This window comes from Haliotis asinina, chromosome 3 (genome assembly GCF_037392515.1).
Source record: "Haliotis asinina isolate JCU_RB_2024 chromosome 3, JCU_Hal_asi_v2, whole genome shotgun sequence".
In the NCBI taxonomy this organism is placed as follows: Eukaryota; Metazoa; Mollusca; class Gastropoda; order Lepetellida; family Haliotidae; genus Haliotis; species Haliotis asinina.
In genome coordinates, this window is record NC_090282.1 from 6,572,987 (window position 1) to 6,592,946 (window position 19,960).

A 19,960-nucleotide genomic window follows, 5' to 3' on the forward strand; every position below is an offset into this window, starting at 1 on the left:
GACAGATGCTTGGTTGCCTACCTGACATATCCTTGGTTGCCTACGTGACATATCCTTGGTTGCCTCCCTGACAGATCCTTGGTTGCCTACCTGACATATTCTTGGTTGCCTACCTGACATATCCTTGGTTGCCTACGTGACATATCCTTGGTTGCCTCCCTGACAGATCCTTGGTTGCCTACCTGACATATTCTTGGTTGCCTACCTGACATATCCTTGGTTGCCTCCCTGACAGATGCTTGGTTGCCTACCTGACATATTCTTGGTTGCCTACCTGACATATCCTTGGTTGCCTCCCTGACAGATCCTGCGTTGCCTCCCCAACAGATTCTTGGTTGCCTACCTGATATATCCTTGGTTGCCTATGTGACAGATCCTTGGTTGTCTACCTAACAGATCATCATTTGCCTTCCTGGCAGATCCTTGATTGCCTACCTGACAGATCTTTGGTTGCTTATCTAACAATATTCTCACTTGTCTGTCAGATCCACAGTTGCCTAGTTCATTCACAGTCCAACCCTATTTCTATACAACACATCTGACTTCATCACGCTGAATGACACTTCCAAGCCATGGGAACAGCATGTGATAGAAGTTAAACGCACAACCGCCAGGTCAAATTTAACAATAATCACTAATGACCAACAGAATACCAAGCTGTGGGGTTAATAGTGTCTGTGTCATTCTCTGCATACACCTGCAACAAGGTGTGCCATTCATCCTCTGAAGAACAGGACATAACTTCCACCCGACTTGTCAATGAACAGGCCACATAAGCAACACAGTCAGTATGGACAATACTTGACAGCTCCTATCCAGGCCTCTCAGTGCTTGTTCCTTGCCACAGCTCGACCAGCAACCATGATACGCCTAGTCCACTACTGCTTGTAGTTGTAATGGTGCCCACAGTAGCATGTTGTAGTGATAAGACACGACAGTGACGACAACTCCACACTACCGCTCTACCTGAACCCGTTAACCACAGACGGCTAAGTGGTCCTACTCCACTGCAGTGTCCACAACAAATACAAGTGACATGTATATGGAAAATAGCTTGATAGATAGCTTGTCACACAGCAGTGCTAGGAGTAGAAACTGCTCCTGCTTCACAAAATACTCTGGTCACGATCAAGTTAATCTTATTTTTAACCTCATCTAATGTTTAAATATGGAAATTCATGAAATGGTAACTATTTTATAAATATGTATATTGAATCTCCTTGAAGATGAAATTGAAATATGCTGTAGAAAACTGCATTCAGTTCAAAGTAATTACAAAGACTTACAAGTGTTTAATTTATTGTATCAAATAATATAGATTAAAATCCTTTCTTATTTTGAGTTGCTATTGGAGAGTATTGATCACTTTAATACTGAGTCATAGTTTCCAACCAGGATACAATCAGACAGGGAATCAATTGGACCATGTTCAATAATACAAAATCAAAATGTTCTTGCACACCTTATCAGAGGTTACACACAGGTGATGCAGTCCTGGGTTAAAGGGATTGTGAAATCAAAGCACACTAACACCCAGAAAACCCACAGCTTCTTATCTATGTGATTCTAAACAAAAAAATCATTTTAAAAATTCAACTACAACATCAAAGATTTTTCACCAAAAAGAAAAATCAGATCAACTGATAAATGAACTAATAAATAATGTTTATACTTGTACAACAGAAATGTGTACGTTCATCAAGCCATTGATAAGACTACAATAAGACCATGAAAGCTGGACAACCTTGATGGTATAGACAATCCTAATCCATTAGTGTAATCCCCGTGTATATCAAGATTGGAAGTTTTAACACATGTTTGTGTGATACGCTGCCAAACAAACCCCAGTCTGACATGGTTTTAGTAGTCAATTCTCTCAGTCACAGGGCCACTGTATCTGAGACACAATGTGATTGTATTAAAGAGAGGGGCTGCCTACAGAGTTGAGTGTTTATTGTCTGTGTAGGAGACATTTAGCTGGCTGTCTTAATCACAATCACTGAGGTGTGAGCAACTTAATCTGGTGAGAAACACGCACCAAACTCAACTACCGTAAAGCCTCCAGGCCATTTGATCACTTAGTGGGCAACTTAGCCATGTCAGAATCACATACCATATTCCACTTTAAACCCTCTATTTTGAGGTCTTCCTTCCTGATGTATATATGCTAGGCCATTTGATCACTTAGTGGGCAACTTAGCCACATCAGAGACACATACCATTTTCTACTACTATAAAACCCTCTATTTAGAGGTATTCCTTCCTGATGTATATATGCTAGGCCATTTGATCACTTAGTGGGCAACTTAGCCATGTCAGAAACACATACCATATTCCACTTTAAACCCACTATTTAGAGGTCTTCCTTCCTGATGTATATATGCTAGGCCATTTGATCACTTAGTGGGCAACTTAGCCATGTCAGTGACACATACCATATTCCACTTTAAACCCTCTATTTAGAGGTCTTCCTTCCTGATGTATATATGCTAGGCCATTTGATCACTTGGTGGGCAACTTAGCCACATCAGAGACACATACCATATTCTACTACTATAAAACCCCCTATTTAGAGGTATTCCTTCCTGATGTATATTTGCTAGGCCATTTGATCACTTAGTGGGCAACTTAGCCATGTCAGAGACACATACCATATTCCACTTTAAACCCTCTATTTAGAGGTCTTCCTTCCTGATGTATATATGCTAGGCCATTTGATCACTTGGTGGGCATGACATAACTGATGCTGACAGAACACAATTTTGGTTACAGTGACGTGTTATCTTCCAAGACAAGACCATTCTGTGATCTACTTCTGATACAGGGAATCAACATGAGCTTGTCAATACAGCCTTTATCAAATCAAGACATCCAATATAACCCATGCAAGACATGGTACAATAAATACATAAGTCTGCAATGTCTCTACATAGAACATACAAGTAAAACTGAGACACAAACTCACAAATGTCTAACAACATATGAGTGTATGAGGGCTTTTAACCTTTTAAGGCATTTAGATGGAGTGCGAAGTAAGCACCTTGGTATCAAATAAGCACTTTCTCTTATCAGAGACCATATATGGTCTCTGGTCTTATCATCAAAATTAATGAGCTATTAAAAGTAAGTTCCATTGAGTAAAACACTGACATGATTTATGAAATAATTAAATGCCTTTATTTCAATAACTGTTTCTCATCATGAAATAGTGTCAGATATATTGAAAACATTAGATGGGTGATTTATCTTAACTTAACCGATATGTGCCCAATACAATAATTTTCAAGATATTTAAAGATATTTCTATACATACAAAGACTGGATATGCATGTGTCAGTAGCATGTGCTTGCATCCCCTTATCACTACTTGTATGAATAATTCATATAGAAAATTTGCATAACAAATTTGTATGACATAATCTTGACAAATTTGTTTCAGAACTGTACACAGGATATGTGAGCAATCAAAAAGAATCTGATAATCTGAATATTGCTTTTTTAAATATATTTTCAGTTTTAACTAAAAGGCAAGCATTAGATAAAGTTTGTCATTTTGTTAGTTTGTATCAGTTATGGCATCAGGATAGTGCTAAAACTATGCAAAAGAAATAACAGATTTTTTGTAATGTCTATATAGTAAACGTTCTATTGTTGCCCAAACAATGCTCCTATGCATACCATGAAATATAGCTAGACCGTAATCAAAATTTCTAAAAAATGGATGAAATGCTTCCTACTGTGAATTCCAAGCACAGTGCTTCCTTACACATCAGGTGTATACTGCTTGCTGATGCCTAACACCATGTGTAATTGTGATATGGATAATACATGGATGTATGCTGAGTGGGAACTATATGGGATGTGTGGGCGTCTCATAGCCAGCATGAAGGAACCATGCAAACACAAGGCAATATTGTAAGTTGTTCACTGGTCACCAGTGGAGCATGGGTTGAGATACTCTGGATATTTGTTTATGTTCCCTGAGCCTGAAGGTCAAGGGGAACATAAACAAACATAGAGGGTACCTCAACCCATGGTCTCAGAAGGACCAGTGAACAATGTATTTATCTTACCAAACTCTTCAATGTTAATTCTGAACTGTTTGAAGCATGGGTATCGGATTGTGCACTTCAGTCAACCTGTGTGAATCAAACAATTCGATGCTTGCAGCTTCCTGTTTTTTGCTGCAGGTAATGTCTTAGTAAAGTCGCTGCAATGTAATTCCCCTTCTTAGTATTCACAGGGACTACATTTGAATGTTTTGTCAAAATGTATTTATTGGAAAGAGAGTGAAATGGTTTTGTAGCCATTGCTAGATTTTGTGGACGACACAAAAAAGTTGTATTTAGAGTTATCTCCCTTCCATCGATTCCCATTCGCCTAACATTGGTAATTTCTGTGCACCGCACGTGATTTAATGTTATTTGAGATAAAAAAGTAACTACCACGATGTACCAAATGAGTTGTATTGGCTGCGGGGTGTATTGCAATACACCTCATACACGGGTTACATTGAAAATCATAGAAGAGTGCTCAGTCAATCAGGCAGTGACATTTATGTGTGAGGTAAAATAATGCTAGATGTCTCTTTGGTGACTAGGATTCACTATTGTCTACATATTAACCAGCTTAGCTATGATAAATTAGAGATACATGATATTTCTGCAACATTTAGTAAATATTCGATAATGGTGCTGTACATAATTTTGAGATTTATGTAAATATCTAATAATAGCTATTTACACACATTTCAGAGATTCAGAATCATTTCACTTTGTCTACTGTGGCTGTGAAAGCAAGTACATGCATGTGAGCACACTTCACATTGATGAAATCAGTGTGAAACTCTCTGAACTGCAGTATTAGTTTTATTCAATGTCAAAATGATGGTTGTAAATCAAGGACATATATAGTGGCCTTTTGCACACCAGGGATAACAGTATCTGGGCTACCGAATTTACCATAATGAAACCATTCACAATAAATCTTCATCAGAGATTTAGGATAAGAGTAAGTGCACTCTGTATTCTCAGAGAGCACCAGTAGTTGTCTGTAGCAGTCAGTGATCAACATAGTACTGTGGAGCACTGCCAGGTGTGCAAGGTACTTGAAACTCCATACGAACCAGTCACTTCAAATCCATTTGCTTCAGCTATGCTCATTCAACATGCTCTTGTTAAGGAACAGATCAGAGTCAAAAGTCAAGTGGCTACTCCTCAGCTGCCATATTACCTTTCCATGTTAACTCCAGTGTCTGGGGCATGACCTGCCATGTGTGTGGCTGATATGGCACCGGTCTGAACTCTGCCGCCCAAACAGATTGTCCCAAAACGTTCCTCTATATTGGGTGATCTTTCTTCCATTTGGTAGTCTGGTAGTTTTAACTCACTAATGGTTTAAATTCCAACATGCGTAAACATTGTGCTGCTCATGGTTGTCTTGCGTACGTGAGAAGACAGTATAAATACTGTCTGCATAAGATCCCATACAATGCAACAACCTCATAAGGAGGCCCTATCTGTAGGCAATCTGCTGCTACATTGTGTTGCTTGAAGCTGCCAGAGCAATCAGGGACAATCCAGTTGTCACACGCCATTGGGGTCTAAAACAGTTAGGAAACTGGTCTTAAGTTGTTACCTCTTTTTAGTCCGGGAATGCTAACCTACTCTTACTGCACAACCAATAACTTGTCAATTGCAGTCTATTTTTTTCTGGTCTTTTGAATTCCTACCTGGGGCACCTTCTTAGAATGTGGCTCTACAGAGATCTCTTGGGTAACCTACCTACAGAGCTGCTCTACAGAGATCCCTTGAACCAGTGCTGCTCTACAGACATCTCTTGGTTGACCTGCTTATTGTGTTGCTCTACAAAGATCCCTTGGACCACTTACTTACAGTGTTGCTTTACTGAGATCTCTTGCACCACCTACTTACAGTACTGTTCTACAGAGATCTCTTGGGTCACTTACATACTGTGCTGCTCTACAGAGATCCCAGGACCACATACTTACAGTGTTGCTTTACAGAGATCTCTTGGACCACCTACTTACAGTACTGTTCTAAAGAGATCTCTTGGGCCACACACTTACAGTGCTGTTCTACACAGATCTCTTGGGCCAACTACTCACAGTGCTGCTCTACTGAGATCCCTTGGGCCACCTACTTACAGTGCTGCTTTACAGAGATCTCTTGGGCCACCTAAATACAGTGCTGCTCTTCTGAGATCTCTTGGACCAACTACTTACAGTGTTGCTCTACAGAGATCTCTTGGACCACTTACATGCACTGGTGTTCTACAGAGATCTCTTAGACAAGTACTGCTCTACAGAGATCTCGTGGGCAACTTACTGAGATTTTCTGGAAAACTGTTCACTCAATAAATCCGCCATGGGGCCATAGACTCTTCTTTTAGGTGGGCGATTATATGGGGTTAAAACCTCTTTTTCATTTGTGTTATTTAGAAATAAAATTCACAGTTAACTTCGTTATTTGTGTGTCAGAGGTCATTATTCATTGTAAATGAATATAAATGTGAGGGAAAATGTGTTTTAATCTCACTTTTGCACAGCAATGATTAAAATAGGCCGATTTCATTGAAAAATCGTCAATTACATTATCTAATGTTATTTTTTTTGTCATTTATGTTCATGTATTTAGAGGCACACCACTTCAAAGCGACATTACAACTTACCGGTATGAGGTTTTATGACCTAGAAAGATGGTGGCTTTCAGTAAGCCAATCAGATTAGCTGACACAAAAAGTATTTTGCGTAATTCCAAATAAGGGCTTATTGTCCACCCAACTTCTAGTACAACACTTGAATGAAAAGCAAACACATGGATAAATCCCCTCAACCAAATGTTTGTACAAATAAATTATCACTGTAATCGGTATAATGAACTGCGGATGCCATTTAAAACCCAAATATATTAAAAGGTACATAAAGTCACATGTCACATGTTCTGTCTGTCCTGCCTTGTAACGTACTTAAACAAAAACATGACCCATAACCCTCTTTATTATAACATTAGTACCGTAACATTATAGGTTAAATTTGATTGGCTGACAAACTTGACAGCAGCTTTCTGACTGGATGATAGTCACATGCTTACAAAATGGCCAATGATCAAAGTTTCAATTTACAAAGAGGCAAGATGACTGCCTTGATTTCATGAATTATCAGGCATATTTTATATTCCCAGGGTATTTTGGCATCCCATTTTTCAGATAAATAAATAACGTTATTACTACTGCGCGTTGAACTGCGAAGAATTCATTTTGGCAACATTTTGAGTGCATTTTCACGACATATAATCGGGATGAAACTCGACTTTGAGTTGATTTTAGTTCCCGACTATTGAAATATGTTATTTCTGAATTATCTCCTGGGCAGTCATATGGTCCATTTTTCCCCCTCTCTTCCCCAAATTTCCATTTTGCAGCCCTGGGCAGCTTTCCAGAAAATCCCGGTACATACAGTGCTGCTCTACAGACATCCCTTGTGTCACCTACTTAGAATGTTGCTCTACAGACATCCCTTGTGTCACCTACTTAGAATGTTGCTCTACAGAGATCTCTTGGACCACATACCTACAGTGCTGCTCTACAGACATCCCTTGTGTCACCTACTTAGAATGTTGCTCTACAGACATCCCTTGTGTCACCTACTTAGAATGTTGCTCTACAGAGATCTCTTGGACCACATTTTTACAGTGCTGCTCTACAGATATCCCTTGTGTCACCTACTTAGAATGTTGCTCTACAGAGATCTCTTGGACCACATACTTACAGTGCTATCCTAGAGCAATCTCTTGGGCCTCCTGCTAACAGTGCTGCTCTACAGAGATCACAAGGGGCATAAAGACACAATGAACCTCTACAGACATCACAAGAGGCACTTATGACGTAGAGTGCAGGGCAACTGGCATCACTTGGAGCATGTATGTACCAAGCAGGTCTACAGACATCACCGTATCATCACAGCGTGGCTCTACAGAGGCCCCTCAATGTACTGCTATCTGGACATGTTTCTTTAATGCCCCCAATCAGCAATATTCCAGCCATATGGTGGTGGTCTGTAAAAGATGTCCGCATTGGGGTCTGACTGTCGCCTCTTACAACAAAAATGGATCTTATCTGGTTATGAGCTAGTGAGCTTAGAAAAACCTAAGGGAAGTACAGACCGTCTGTGTGTATGTACATCTCTTATTAGCAATAGGGATTAACTTACATGCATATACTGCTTGAATAACTGACATCAAACTGTCAATAATGTTCCCACTGCCAATAGGTGGTGGTCATTAATCACACTGTACAAAGTCAACTTGGGATCAATGAATAGATTTAAATCCTGAACATGGCACATCAAACCTACGTTAGAAACTACCAGTAGATTACAGTTCAGTAATATTGACTTGGTTTATGTCTAATCTGCGTTACATAGTTGTCACTTCTCATATCATATATCAACTTTCACAACATGTTGCTGACCTACTTCAAATCAATTATACAACAGTTTCTACCTCATGAAACAATTAGATTTACTCTAATAAAACTCTAAAGTGATTCTTACATAAAGTTAAATCCTCTAAAAACAGAGAAAGTGTAAGACTTTTCAAATTGAAATCAGTCTATCATGTGTTACATATTGCTGGATATATCAAATCTCAAGTCCTGCAGGAAGATGTAGACACAGTTAAAACATGAAATGTCAGGTTTGTTACACATTGCTGGACATATCAAATCTCAAGTCCTGCAGGAAGATATAGAGACAGTTAAAACATGAAATGTCAGGTTAGTTACATGTTCTGGACATATTAAATCTCAAGTCCTGCAGGAAGATATAGACACAGTTATAACATGAAATGTCAGGTTAGTTACATGTTCTGGACATATTAAATCTCAAGTCCTGCAGGAAGATATAGACACAGTTATAACATGAAATGTCAGGTTAGTTACATGTTCTGGACATATTAAATCTCAAGTCCTGCAGGAAGATATGGTCACAGTTAAAACATGAAATGTCAGGTTAGTTACATGTTCTGGACATATTAAATCTCAAGTCCTGCAGGAAGATATGGTCACAGTTATAACATGAAATGTCAGGTTAGTTACATGTTCTGGACATATCAAATCTCAAGTCCTGCAGGAAGATATAGACACAGTTAAAACATGAAATGTCAGGTTAGTTACATGTTCTGGACATATCAAATCTCAAGTCCTGCAGGAAGATATAGACACAGTTAAAACATGAAATGTCAGGTTAGTTACATGTTCTGGACATATCAAATCTCAAGTCCTGCAGGAAGATATAGACACAGTTAAAACATGAAATGTCAGGTTAGTTACATGTTCTGGACATATTAAATCTCAAGTCCTGCAGGAAGATATAGACACAGTTATAACATGAAATGTCAGTTTAGTTTGTCATATCATTCTGATTTGCAACCTGCACTGACTCTTCATTTCAGTCTTACTTCATGTGACAGAAAGAAGCAGGTAAAGGTACAATGTCAATACTGATACATCAGATTGTGTCAACAATTGTGACAGTGAGAGATTTTGTTTTTTTAAATCTGCATCAAACAGTAAATAATGGCTAGATAATCAAGATAAATCCTGATTTCAAAAACATCATCTTTAAATGATACAAAGTTACACAGAACCTTTCATGCCAGCAACGACCCCAATAATCACTATGTGAGAACCTATTGAGAAATACAGGAGAAAATAGCTGCAAGTCAGCAGATACATGTAATGCTAATCCCAAGGGTTCTCTCTGTGTTACACTACTGTATAATTCTTGCTGTCAATACTGCAGCACATACCATGAAAAGTCTTTGTCCATGCCAGCATTGTTCATATGTGCTGATTCTAAACGACTGAATAAGCCCCAGGGGAAGAATGCATGTGCTCTTTGTATCTGTATTCACTACCACAAATAGTGGCATGTCATGCTGGTGTTGTAACTGGCTTACATATTTATACATCTCACAAAACATTGGAAACCTGGGACATACACCTACCCAAATCAGACTAAGGTTAAACCAGTAAAATCTAAAACAGCATTTCTTAATACATGAATCTAAAATGGCTTTCCATAAAGACTAACAAAAGAATATGTTTCAGTGAAGCTTCACACACAATGTATATAAACCTTCACACACAATGTATATAAACATTTCCGACAGAAAGTTTCATGTTTAGCGGTCACTGACCCACAAGAGGTTAATGAGCTTTAACTGCAGCAATGGAATGCATATTTTATGACTCTTCTATCAGTTCCTGTGCATAAAGTGGCCAATAAGTGGCCAATAAGTGGCCAATAAGAATCTTAGTAAAGGTAACAGTGAGAATAGACAGGAAAGCCACAATGATCTATGTTGTTTTACTGACTGTTCTACTCAAGCTATGACTAAGTTTTGTAATCAACTTTAGTATTGTGACAATAAGTGTCACTATACCCATCTTCTCCCTCTACTTGTCCAGCGACATCTTCATGATTAGAGTCAATGTGGCCTGCTGGTTTGCTATTTAACAATCCATTCAGCAATATTTCAGCTATAAGATGGTGATCTATAAATTATTGAGTCTGGACAAGACAATCCAATGACCAACATCATGAGCATCGATCTATGCAACTGGGATACAATGACATGTGTCAACCAAGTCAGCAACCAATGCTTAAGATAATCATGGATTGCTGAAGACTAATTCTGACTCTCCATGCCTCTACTGACACCATAACAAAACATAGAATGACTAAATTCTGTGTCAGCTGAAGACCAGTTTTTACCTGGAATCTTCACAGGTGTGACATTCTGTAACCACAAAGTTTCTTCAATTGTTTTACCTTTTCAGTTTCATGTGACAGGATGTTCATTGATCAGTAAACACTGTTATCAATATTGAAGCTAACATTAATACCTATATCAGTCACTATTTTACAGACACTAATCCACTCACCAATTGGTAGACTGAAGCCCACATTCTAACAATCCAACTAGCGCTTCTGTCAACAGCCATTGACAAGCTTCCTGCATCAGGCAGTAACTGTCAGTCTTATTGAGTGTTTGAACAGACTGGGAAATGGGTTCCCTGTGAACCTGCTACAAAGCTGTTTGACAATACAGTGTGTGGCTCTAGTGATGAATGGTGGCCTCATGCCTCAGTTAGTTTCTTGAATACAAGCCTGTTCTGCCATACATCTGTCAATTCACTCAGTGTTTATATGCCCACTTACAGGGAATGAAATGTGTCAATTGGAGACATATTTACAGATAATCTGTGAGTTATTATTTAGGTAGCTTTGAACACGTGCACCATTCGAGTCCCATCACTACATGTCTGCCAGATGTACGAGGATGTCACTGAATGCTGGAACAATAAAATGCCACAGACATTCACAGTACTGATGTGGTGCTGACAGACCATTGATCACTATCAGGTTAATCTGATATACAAACCCATGACAAGGTTTGGTCATGACACAACACAACACATCAACCTAGTGCCTCATTCTAGTGGCACACACGTCAGAGTATTAAGTACAGCAGGATGTCCAGTGGTATTTCACTCTTTAGAAGGTGAAATCGATATCATGTAATCTGTCCAATCAAATGACAAGACAGCAACACAGGATAGACTTACAACACATGACAATGTAGGGACTAATTCCCTCCGTGTTTACAGGTAATATAATGATAGTCAAACACAGGGTTGACTTAATACTGTTCTCTGCCTTACAATACCTGCTATTCCACAATGTTGGAACAAATGCCCTTGTTGTTTGCAGGAACTGTAATGATAGACAATCAAACAGAGACAGATGTGTCAAAGAGACCATGATACATCAATTTTTAACTTTGAATATTGCCGAATCATAATACCTGTCATGAAAATAGACTCATGTTTGTTACAGTGTCATGACTAAAATTTTATTATCGTGATGTATCGCAGGTTGTATGCCAATATCAGCAGTAGTAAATACCACAGAGTTACCTGAGTGCACTTTGGCGGTTGAGCTGGGTTAAGGCCATTTTGAACACATCCTCGATATCTCCAGGGTATACGCTCCGATAAGTATCCACTATACCCTGGATGCATCTACATCTACATATAATTTTATTACCTCCCTTTGCTGGCTCTGCATTCTCACAGTAGCCAATCTGCTAAGACACCATTACAACCAAGCTTGCCAGTGTCAATAAAGACAGTGGTCGCAGCTGCGAAGGTTTGTTCACAGTGAGACTCAGATTTGGGGGAAATCATAGCCAAATTGGCAGGTCTGCAGACTTTAAAAACATACAGTCATTCCTCGCCATAACGCGGGTCTTGGGGTCCACGGATGACCCCCGTGTTATCAGACATCTACGTTATATACCTATTACATAATGTGGAACAAAGGCCGAGTTAGATCGTATATTCCAAGGACATAACAAAACTGCTGTTTTGTGAATTGGGTCCAGTAAAAATATATCATATCGTTGAAGGTGAAAATGAACAAACTTTGAAAATGAAAATATATACATGTACGGGAAACTTTGCAATAAAAAATCACTACCTGTTATCAAAGATGTATATTCACGTGATTATACGTCTTTGTTGTTATTCGACTAAACCGGAAATAGCGTTCAGCTGTGCACAGATGTTTTGGTCAAATGTACCAGTGATTCAGGTAACAACGATCCGATAATATTACATCAAAGAACTTCTATTCCATTATCAGAATATTTTACATATTAAGCTGTTATTGTAACAGATTATTTTACGTTGCTATCTGGCTAGTATATAATGCGAGTTTTCTGCAAACATTACCTGTCTTGATACAATTTACGTAGGAGACAGTTTGACAAGTCACCACTGACTTCCCGCGATACTTTCAACTTTGATTGAAAAAAACCCACAAAATTTTGCCCATTTAATTGTTGAAACTGATTTCAATGAGTCAATAACGCGGGTCTCGGAGTCCATGGATTATGAGACTGTAATTTGTTGGTGACTGCTAAGAATAATGTGAAATTGGTGCTATTTGGGTAGGCGCGAAAAACGGACCCTCACGAATGAAAAACGGACCCTCATGTTGTTTCTGTCAACAGTTTTAATAAGTAAAAATTGGATTGAATTTATTCAAATAAAATGTGGTTTCTGACACCATACATCCTGGGATGACTGTGTCTTACCGCGCTAAAGGGCAGTGTGTTGCATCACAGCAAACATTGTAAGTACTCGTCGTAACTCGACTGATAGCATGTCTTGTCTTTCATCAGTTACTGCTACGATGTTGGTACGATTATTATTGAGAAAACCCTACATGTTTTAGGCATGTGAAACACAATGGATATGTACAATAAGCACTGTGAGTTGCCATCCGCACTGAATTTCACTAGTTAACGTAAGTCATAAGAGCGCACCAGTGGATTTGTTGATGAGCTATTTTCGATTTCGTGAAGGGGTGTGACCGCAGTAAAACCTTTTTATGGGAGCCACAGATTACCCCATGGTTTAACCGAATCTGCGGTATTGTGAAGCGCGTTATTGCGAGGGATGACTGTATATGCAAGAACCCCTTTTACCTCGTTCAGAGAACCTCTGCTTGGCTTATGTTGCCAAGTGTAATCAGCTAGATAATTAAACGAGAGTCATCAGAAGATGACATATCCCCCCGGCGCCCACATGTTTGAAAGGACAAATCTGACAGTCACTTGATGTTTTCTTAGCTTAAGTTTGAATTGTTTCCATGGAATTCATGAAAAATATAAATGACATATATCTGTAATCAGCAAAAGGCACCATTTCAAGATCTGTCTCACATATCTGCCAAGATCTGTTGAAAGATATGAAATGATTTTCGAGTTGTGCTCCGGAAACGACGCCCATCCCTCCATTTTGAAAACGTGTCCATGGAACCAAGAAAATAATAAATCACAAAACTCTGTAAATAGCAAAAGGCACTACTTTCGGGTCTGCCACACATATCTACCAAGTTTTACTGACAAGAATATTAAGAAGCTTTTGAGTTCTGCTCCGGAACAAAACACACCTCTCACTTTTGAGTCCGAAACATTTCCATGGAAACCAAAAAAATAGTAAACCACAGAAACCTGTAAATAGCAAAAGGCACCACTTTAGGTTCTGATCAATATATCTACCAAGTTTTGCATAAAAATATTGAACGGTTTTTGAGTTCTGCTCCGGAAACGAAATTAGACCATTAGACTAACACCACAATGTTCCATGCAAACACAAAAAAAAATAAAAATGCCAAAACTCTGTAAATAGCAAAAGGCACAACTATAGTTTGAGATTATTATATCTATCAAGTTTGGCTTCTGAATTCTGCTCCGGAAACAAAATGATTACATGCTGGGGGGATAAAAAGCGAAAGTGAGCAGTGATTGTTACACTCAACTTCCCAGTGTAGACAACAGATTGGCTAAAAAGCCAACCAAGAGAGGTAATTAATTCATCGGAATGCATCCAGGGTACAGAGGAGATTCATCAGAACGTATGCCCTGGATGTACTGAGGATGTTCCAAACACTGTATATCAGTTTACTAAAACCCAGAGGCACATAATCAGAGCAAATCAAGGTTTCAAAGGTTTCTGACAGGCCACAGAGATGCAATGATTTGAGGAGTGGGCACCTGTGTAGTAATACAATACAGAAACACATTAAAAAGAAAATCTGGAAAGAAAGAGATCAAATGAAGTGAGTGAGGCGAGTGAAAGGAAAGTGTCGAAACCATGAAGTACCGGCCTGTGTCTGAGTTATAATATCAGTCACTGGATTATCTGGTCCAGCCTGAAATCTAAAAGGTAAATCTACCTGTGAGTATTTTGAGATATATGGCAATATGGAATGTGTGTTGCAGGTCTGTGTTGGCAAGAAACACTCCTACTGAGCATGCACATATCCCCTTATCAATCAGAAATGACAGTTTTTGATAAACACATGTTACATAAGGACATATGATTGATACACAGTTAAGTTTGTACAAATATACATAGTGAGTGATGAAAATATTATGATACTACTACTACTAAAGACTGAATTTAAATTGTGCATGCTTGCATATATTCTGTGCAAGTAGAAAGCACTATCATTTGGTCAGTTAATCAGTGACATCATCATCTCATCCTACCGGGTACCCATCATACTTCCTGAGGAACAGAGGTATATTTCACACTCAGTCACTTGCTCAAGGAGACACCACACATACAACATGTGGTTCAGTGTTTGGCAGGACTGAAACTCTCACAAGTCAACATGGCCAGTTTGCCATCCAACGTGTTGCCACTCCAACATCACCTTTATTAGGCCTTGACACTGAATACTGGACTGGGAGTAAGAAACATGGACAGAGCAAACATGACTGAAACCAGCTGGTACATTCAACAGATGATGGAATATATGTGGAACAGGGCACATTTCAATCATTTTCATAAATAATGTAATCCTGTAACAGTTTCCTGCAGTTCCTGGAGCTGGAACACAGGCAGACACTGGATTTGACTGTCTGTTACTCTGAACTACACTGAGAGCTTCTTACCTGCAGATGTCATTGAAACTGAGAAAGAGTCGCTGCAAGTTGGGGAGACTGTCTACATCCACCTGGGGAGAGGAACATGATGAGTTATAATGATCCCCTGAATAAATGTGACAGCATATATAGTGACTGTGTGATTCACTGTTACAGAGCTATTAGTGAATGTGTGACTCACTTTGATAGGGTTAATAGTGACTGTGTGACTCACTGTGACAGGGTTAATAGTGACTGTGGCTTGCTGTGATAGGGTTAATAGTGACTGTGTGACTCACTTTGACAGGGTTAATAGTGACTGTGTGACTCACTTTGACAGGGTTAATAGTGACTGTGTGACTCACTGTGACAGGGTTAACAGTGACTGTGGCTTGCTGTGACAGGGTTCATAGTGACTGTGGCTTGCTGTGGCAGGGTTAATAGTGACTGTGTGACTCACTTTGTCAGGGTTAATAGTGACTGTGGCTTGGTGTGACAGGGTTCATAGTGACTGTGGCTTGGTGTGACAGGGTTCATAGTGACTGTGGCTTGGTGTGACAGGGTTAATAGTGACTGTGACTCACTTTGGCAGGGTTAATAGTGACCGTGGCTTGCTGTGACAGGGTTAATAGTGACTGTGGCTTGCTGTGACAGGGTTAATAGTAACTATGTGACTCATGGTGTCAGGGTTAAAAGTGACTGTGACTCACTTTGGCAGGGTTAATAGTGACTGTGGCTTGCTGTGACAGGGTTAATAGTGACTGTGGCTTGCTGTGACTGGGTTAATAGTAACTATGTGACTCATGGTGTCAGGGTTAAAAGTGACTGACACACTGTGCCAGAGTTAATAGTGACTGTGTGACTCACTGTCTACAATCTATGACAATAGAGGAAATAGTAGAATAGAGCAAAACATTTCCAAACTCACTATAGTTCGTATCCTGTTCCTCCGTAGGTTGAGTTCCGCTAATGCATCCATCCCCATCAAGTTGTCAACATGGCGGATCTGGTTGCCAGCCAGATTGAGGACCCGCAACTCTGTCAGGTGACTCAGGTTCTCTATCACTTTGATCTGCAGGGGGACATTGATGTTAAGAACATATAACCATTTCAGTCTTCTGTAACAAATCCACCTTTTTAAAATGTATGAATCTTATATTCTAACCAATGATCCCTATGAGGAGGGGTTTATCAGAACTTATGTAGATGACAGAACAGCTGATTAGAATCCCAGATCACCACAATCAAAACTACACAGAGGGACATACTTGATTGCCATGCAAGTCCAGGACATCCAGTTTGACCAGATTCTCAAGATTTTCTATCTTCTTAAGCCTGGAAATGAAAGTTGTAATGACATAAATATGAATATAAGTAAACATGTTGTAAACACACACTGTATCCATAGTATTCTATCAGTACAGACAGTTCTAATAACATCACATAGGATTAAGACTAGTAAGTAATAAAGGGAATAAAAGCATTGGTATACATGAATATGTTATGATGTATATTGCAATAGCAAACCATTAAAGTCAAGGGGCCTGCTCCACTTGGCGATCTTAGCACTGATGTGATCAAAGCTCCAATACTTCATCCTAGACTTGAGCAATTGTGGGGTTAAATCTACTTTACAGACAAGGATTCAGAAAAATGATTTCACTGTTGCTTCCATCTACCTTGAGTAATATTGTAACTATAAGGACTCAGTGTGCACTTACTTGTTTTTCCCCAGCATGAGCACCCTGAGGGATTTGAGAGCACTCAGTCCATTTATCTCCTCTATCTGGTTGTCATAGAGATCTAGAAATATGAGGCGTTTGAGTGAGCTGAGGTGTTGGATCTTTGTGATGAAGTTGTGTTGGTAGTTGAGGAGCCTTAGCTGTTCCTCGCCCTCCAGGATTGGACATACCGTGAGTTTCCGTCTGGAAGTAGGGTTAAAAACATCCATGATCTGCTTGTACCCTGGACACACTCTCCATAATACCAGGACACAAACACCAAGACACACAGACATAAAGGGAGATAAGTCTTACATACTTAATTCATCCTTCTCAAGGCCTTGGCCTCTATCTCCAAAGTAATATGCCTCCCATACTTCCATATACAGACACTATTACACTGAAGAAGTGCCATAATGCATGCCACCTGTACAGTGACCAAACCATTTCTATGACATGAAGTTTTCATGTGAAAAGTTGCAAGATTTGAGTGGTTTCAGTTATGTAGAGCACTGAAAAAACAATAGAAACATACAGTGCTCTGTAACCATGTTCATGTGATATGGCTTACATAAAACAATGGACCAGGTCTTTTTTGAAAATTTTCTTCTTATGAGTAAGTGAGTCAGTTTAGTTGTATGCCACTCTCAGCAATATTCTATCTATATGGTATTGAAACTCTGATGCTATATCTGCCCTATCAGCCTGGTGTCTCACCTGTCCAAGTTGAGTCTGTCTGGGTTTGATGCCCTTTCCTCTGGGGCCCTGTATACGACAGGGATGCCAGGTGCTGACGGACTCTCAGCAAATATGACACGGTCACCTGTGAGAGACATAGTAATACAACAATTCAGTGGTCACCTGTGAGAGACACAGTAATACAATAATTCAGTGGTCACCTGTAAGAGACATAGTAATACAATAATTCAATGGCCACCTGTGAGAGACACAGTAATACAATAATTCAGTGAATGTGTGATGATGCTCTCATCAATACTCCAGATATATGTATTGGTCTGAAACTAATCAGGTCTGCACCAGATGAGCCACTGATTGACATCATGTGCCCTGCATGTTGTCACGGTATGAGGCCATGCACCCATCCAATCATGCCTTCAAGCATTTGGTACTAGGGATCTCTTCTGTGTTTGGAATCAAACTGGGAGAAGATTGAGTGACCAGAGATGGTGAGGGCATATATACATAGAGACAAATACTTAAGAATACTTCATGGTAAACATACACACATGTGTAACTCTACTTAGCTGAGAGTTAACAGTTCCATAAATGCAATACAAATTAGAAGTCAACTCTTATCCATATATATGTCAGCAGTAATGACTCAAGCCCACTGTATTATCAGCCTGTCAGTTGTCTGCCAGGGAATGGAACAATTCTCTATGGATTATACAAACATACACACAAAGTCTTGTTTCTAAATGCCAGTCAACAAATTCATAATTTCGTTTAATAGCAAAATCCCTAACGTTTTCCCTATGCACATTGTTTACAGAAACACTCAGATGAACCAAACCTTAACTGTAAACTCCAGGCAAAAGTTCATAGATCAAGTATCGATGTGATTTTATTGAAAACACTTCCTGACAGGTAACCTTGATTGAAGATTTTTTCAGATTTTAAGTTCATGTGCCATGTTCTCACATCAAAACACAATTCTCGGGATCAACAAAATAGTGTACCTGGTAGGAATGCAGCTGCTTTCTGTGCTTTGGGTGCAAACTGCGCACTGTGTGGGTGTGAACCAATGCTTTCATCATCGTCCGGACTGACCACATCTGGCCGACTAAGGTCATGAGCACATGCAGCAGCAGGAACTATCGGCCTCTTGCTGCCGCGGTAGTGGATTGGGATCTTCTCTGAAACAGGTAACAACTACTGCAACAGCAACTACAGCAACACAGACAACAACACGATCCTCCACATGTAAATTAGGGGTCAACACCATACACTAGGTTTGTCAAATAACCAGATTCTGGGAGAGACTATCTAGATTTCCAGTTGTCTGTGTTTACGGCCATGATTAATCCTGTTGATGATGATGTTCCTGTTGTCATACATGTTCCATGCAGAGAGAACAATTAAGAAAGCCCTCTAGTCTGTGATACTTGACTCCTTGGACGAATATGCGTAATTTCAAATACCGCATATCAACCATCTGTATCACCTGATGATCATTTGTAGCTTTTATGCAGCTGTGCAAACATAAAACAGTAGAGAGGTGAATATACTGAGGTGAAAAAGATAACATTTGTTTCAGTTTAAAATAATCCTGACATATCAGTACTTTTAATCAATTCCACAGCAAACTTACATAATCACAATTTTGTTGTACACACAGCATGCAAATAGTACTGTAACAAATATTCCCTCACTTCAGACGATGTCTTACCTCCTCTCAGAGTTCATGGTGACACCTCTACCCCCAAGACTTACCCCCACTCAGAGTTGAGAGTGACACCCCTACCCTTAAGTCTTACCTCCACTCTGAGTTGATGGTGATACACCCAGCCCTAAGTCTTATCCCCACTCTGAGTTGATGGCGACACCCCTACCTCCAAGTCTTACCCCCACTCAGACTTGATGGCGACACCCCTACCCTCAAGTCTTACCTCCGCTCTAAGCTGATGGCGACACCCCTTCCCCCAAGTCTTAGCCTCACTGAAAGTTGATGGCAACACACCTACCCCCAAGTCTTAC

General features: G+C 39.6%; 1 protein-coding gene across 1 annotated transcript in view; it reads right to left on the reverse strand.

Annotated features, from left to right (window-relative positions):
• LOC137277378 (leucine-rich repeat-containing protein 49-like) overlaps positions 1-19,960 on the reverse strand; it is a 73,193-nt gene that overhangs the window by 24,933 nt on the left and 28,300 nt on the right. The window contains exons 5-10 of the mRNA XM_067809084.1: positions 18,943-19,119; positions 17,960-18,065; positions 17,243-17,446; positions 16,790-16,856; positions 16,450-16,593; positions 15,552-15,613 (exon numbers count right to left, since the gene is read on the reverse strand). Of these exons, the coding sequence (XP_067665185.1) occupies positions 15,552-15,613; positions 16,450-16,593; positions 16,790-16,856; positions 17,243-17,446; positions 17,960-18,065; positions 18,943-19,119 (760 nt within the window). The remainder of the gene's footprint in view (positions 1-15,551; positions 15,614-16,449; positions 16,594-16,789; positions 16,857-17,242; positions 17,447-17,959; positions 18,066-18,942; positions 19,120-19,960) is intronic.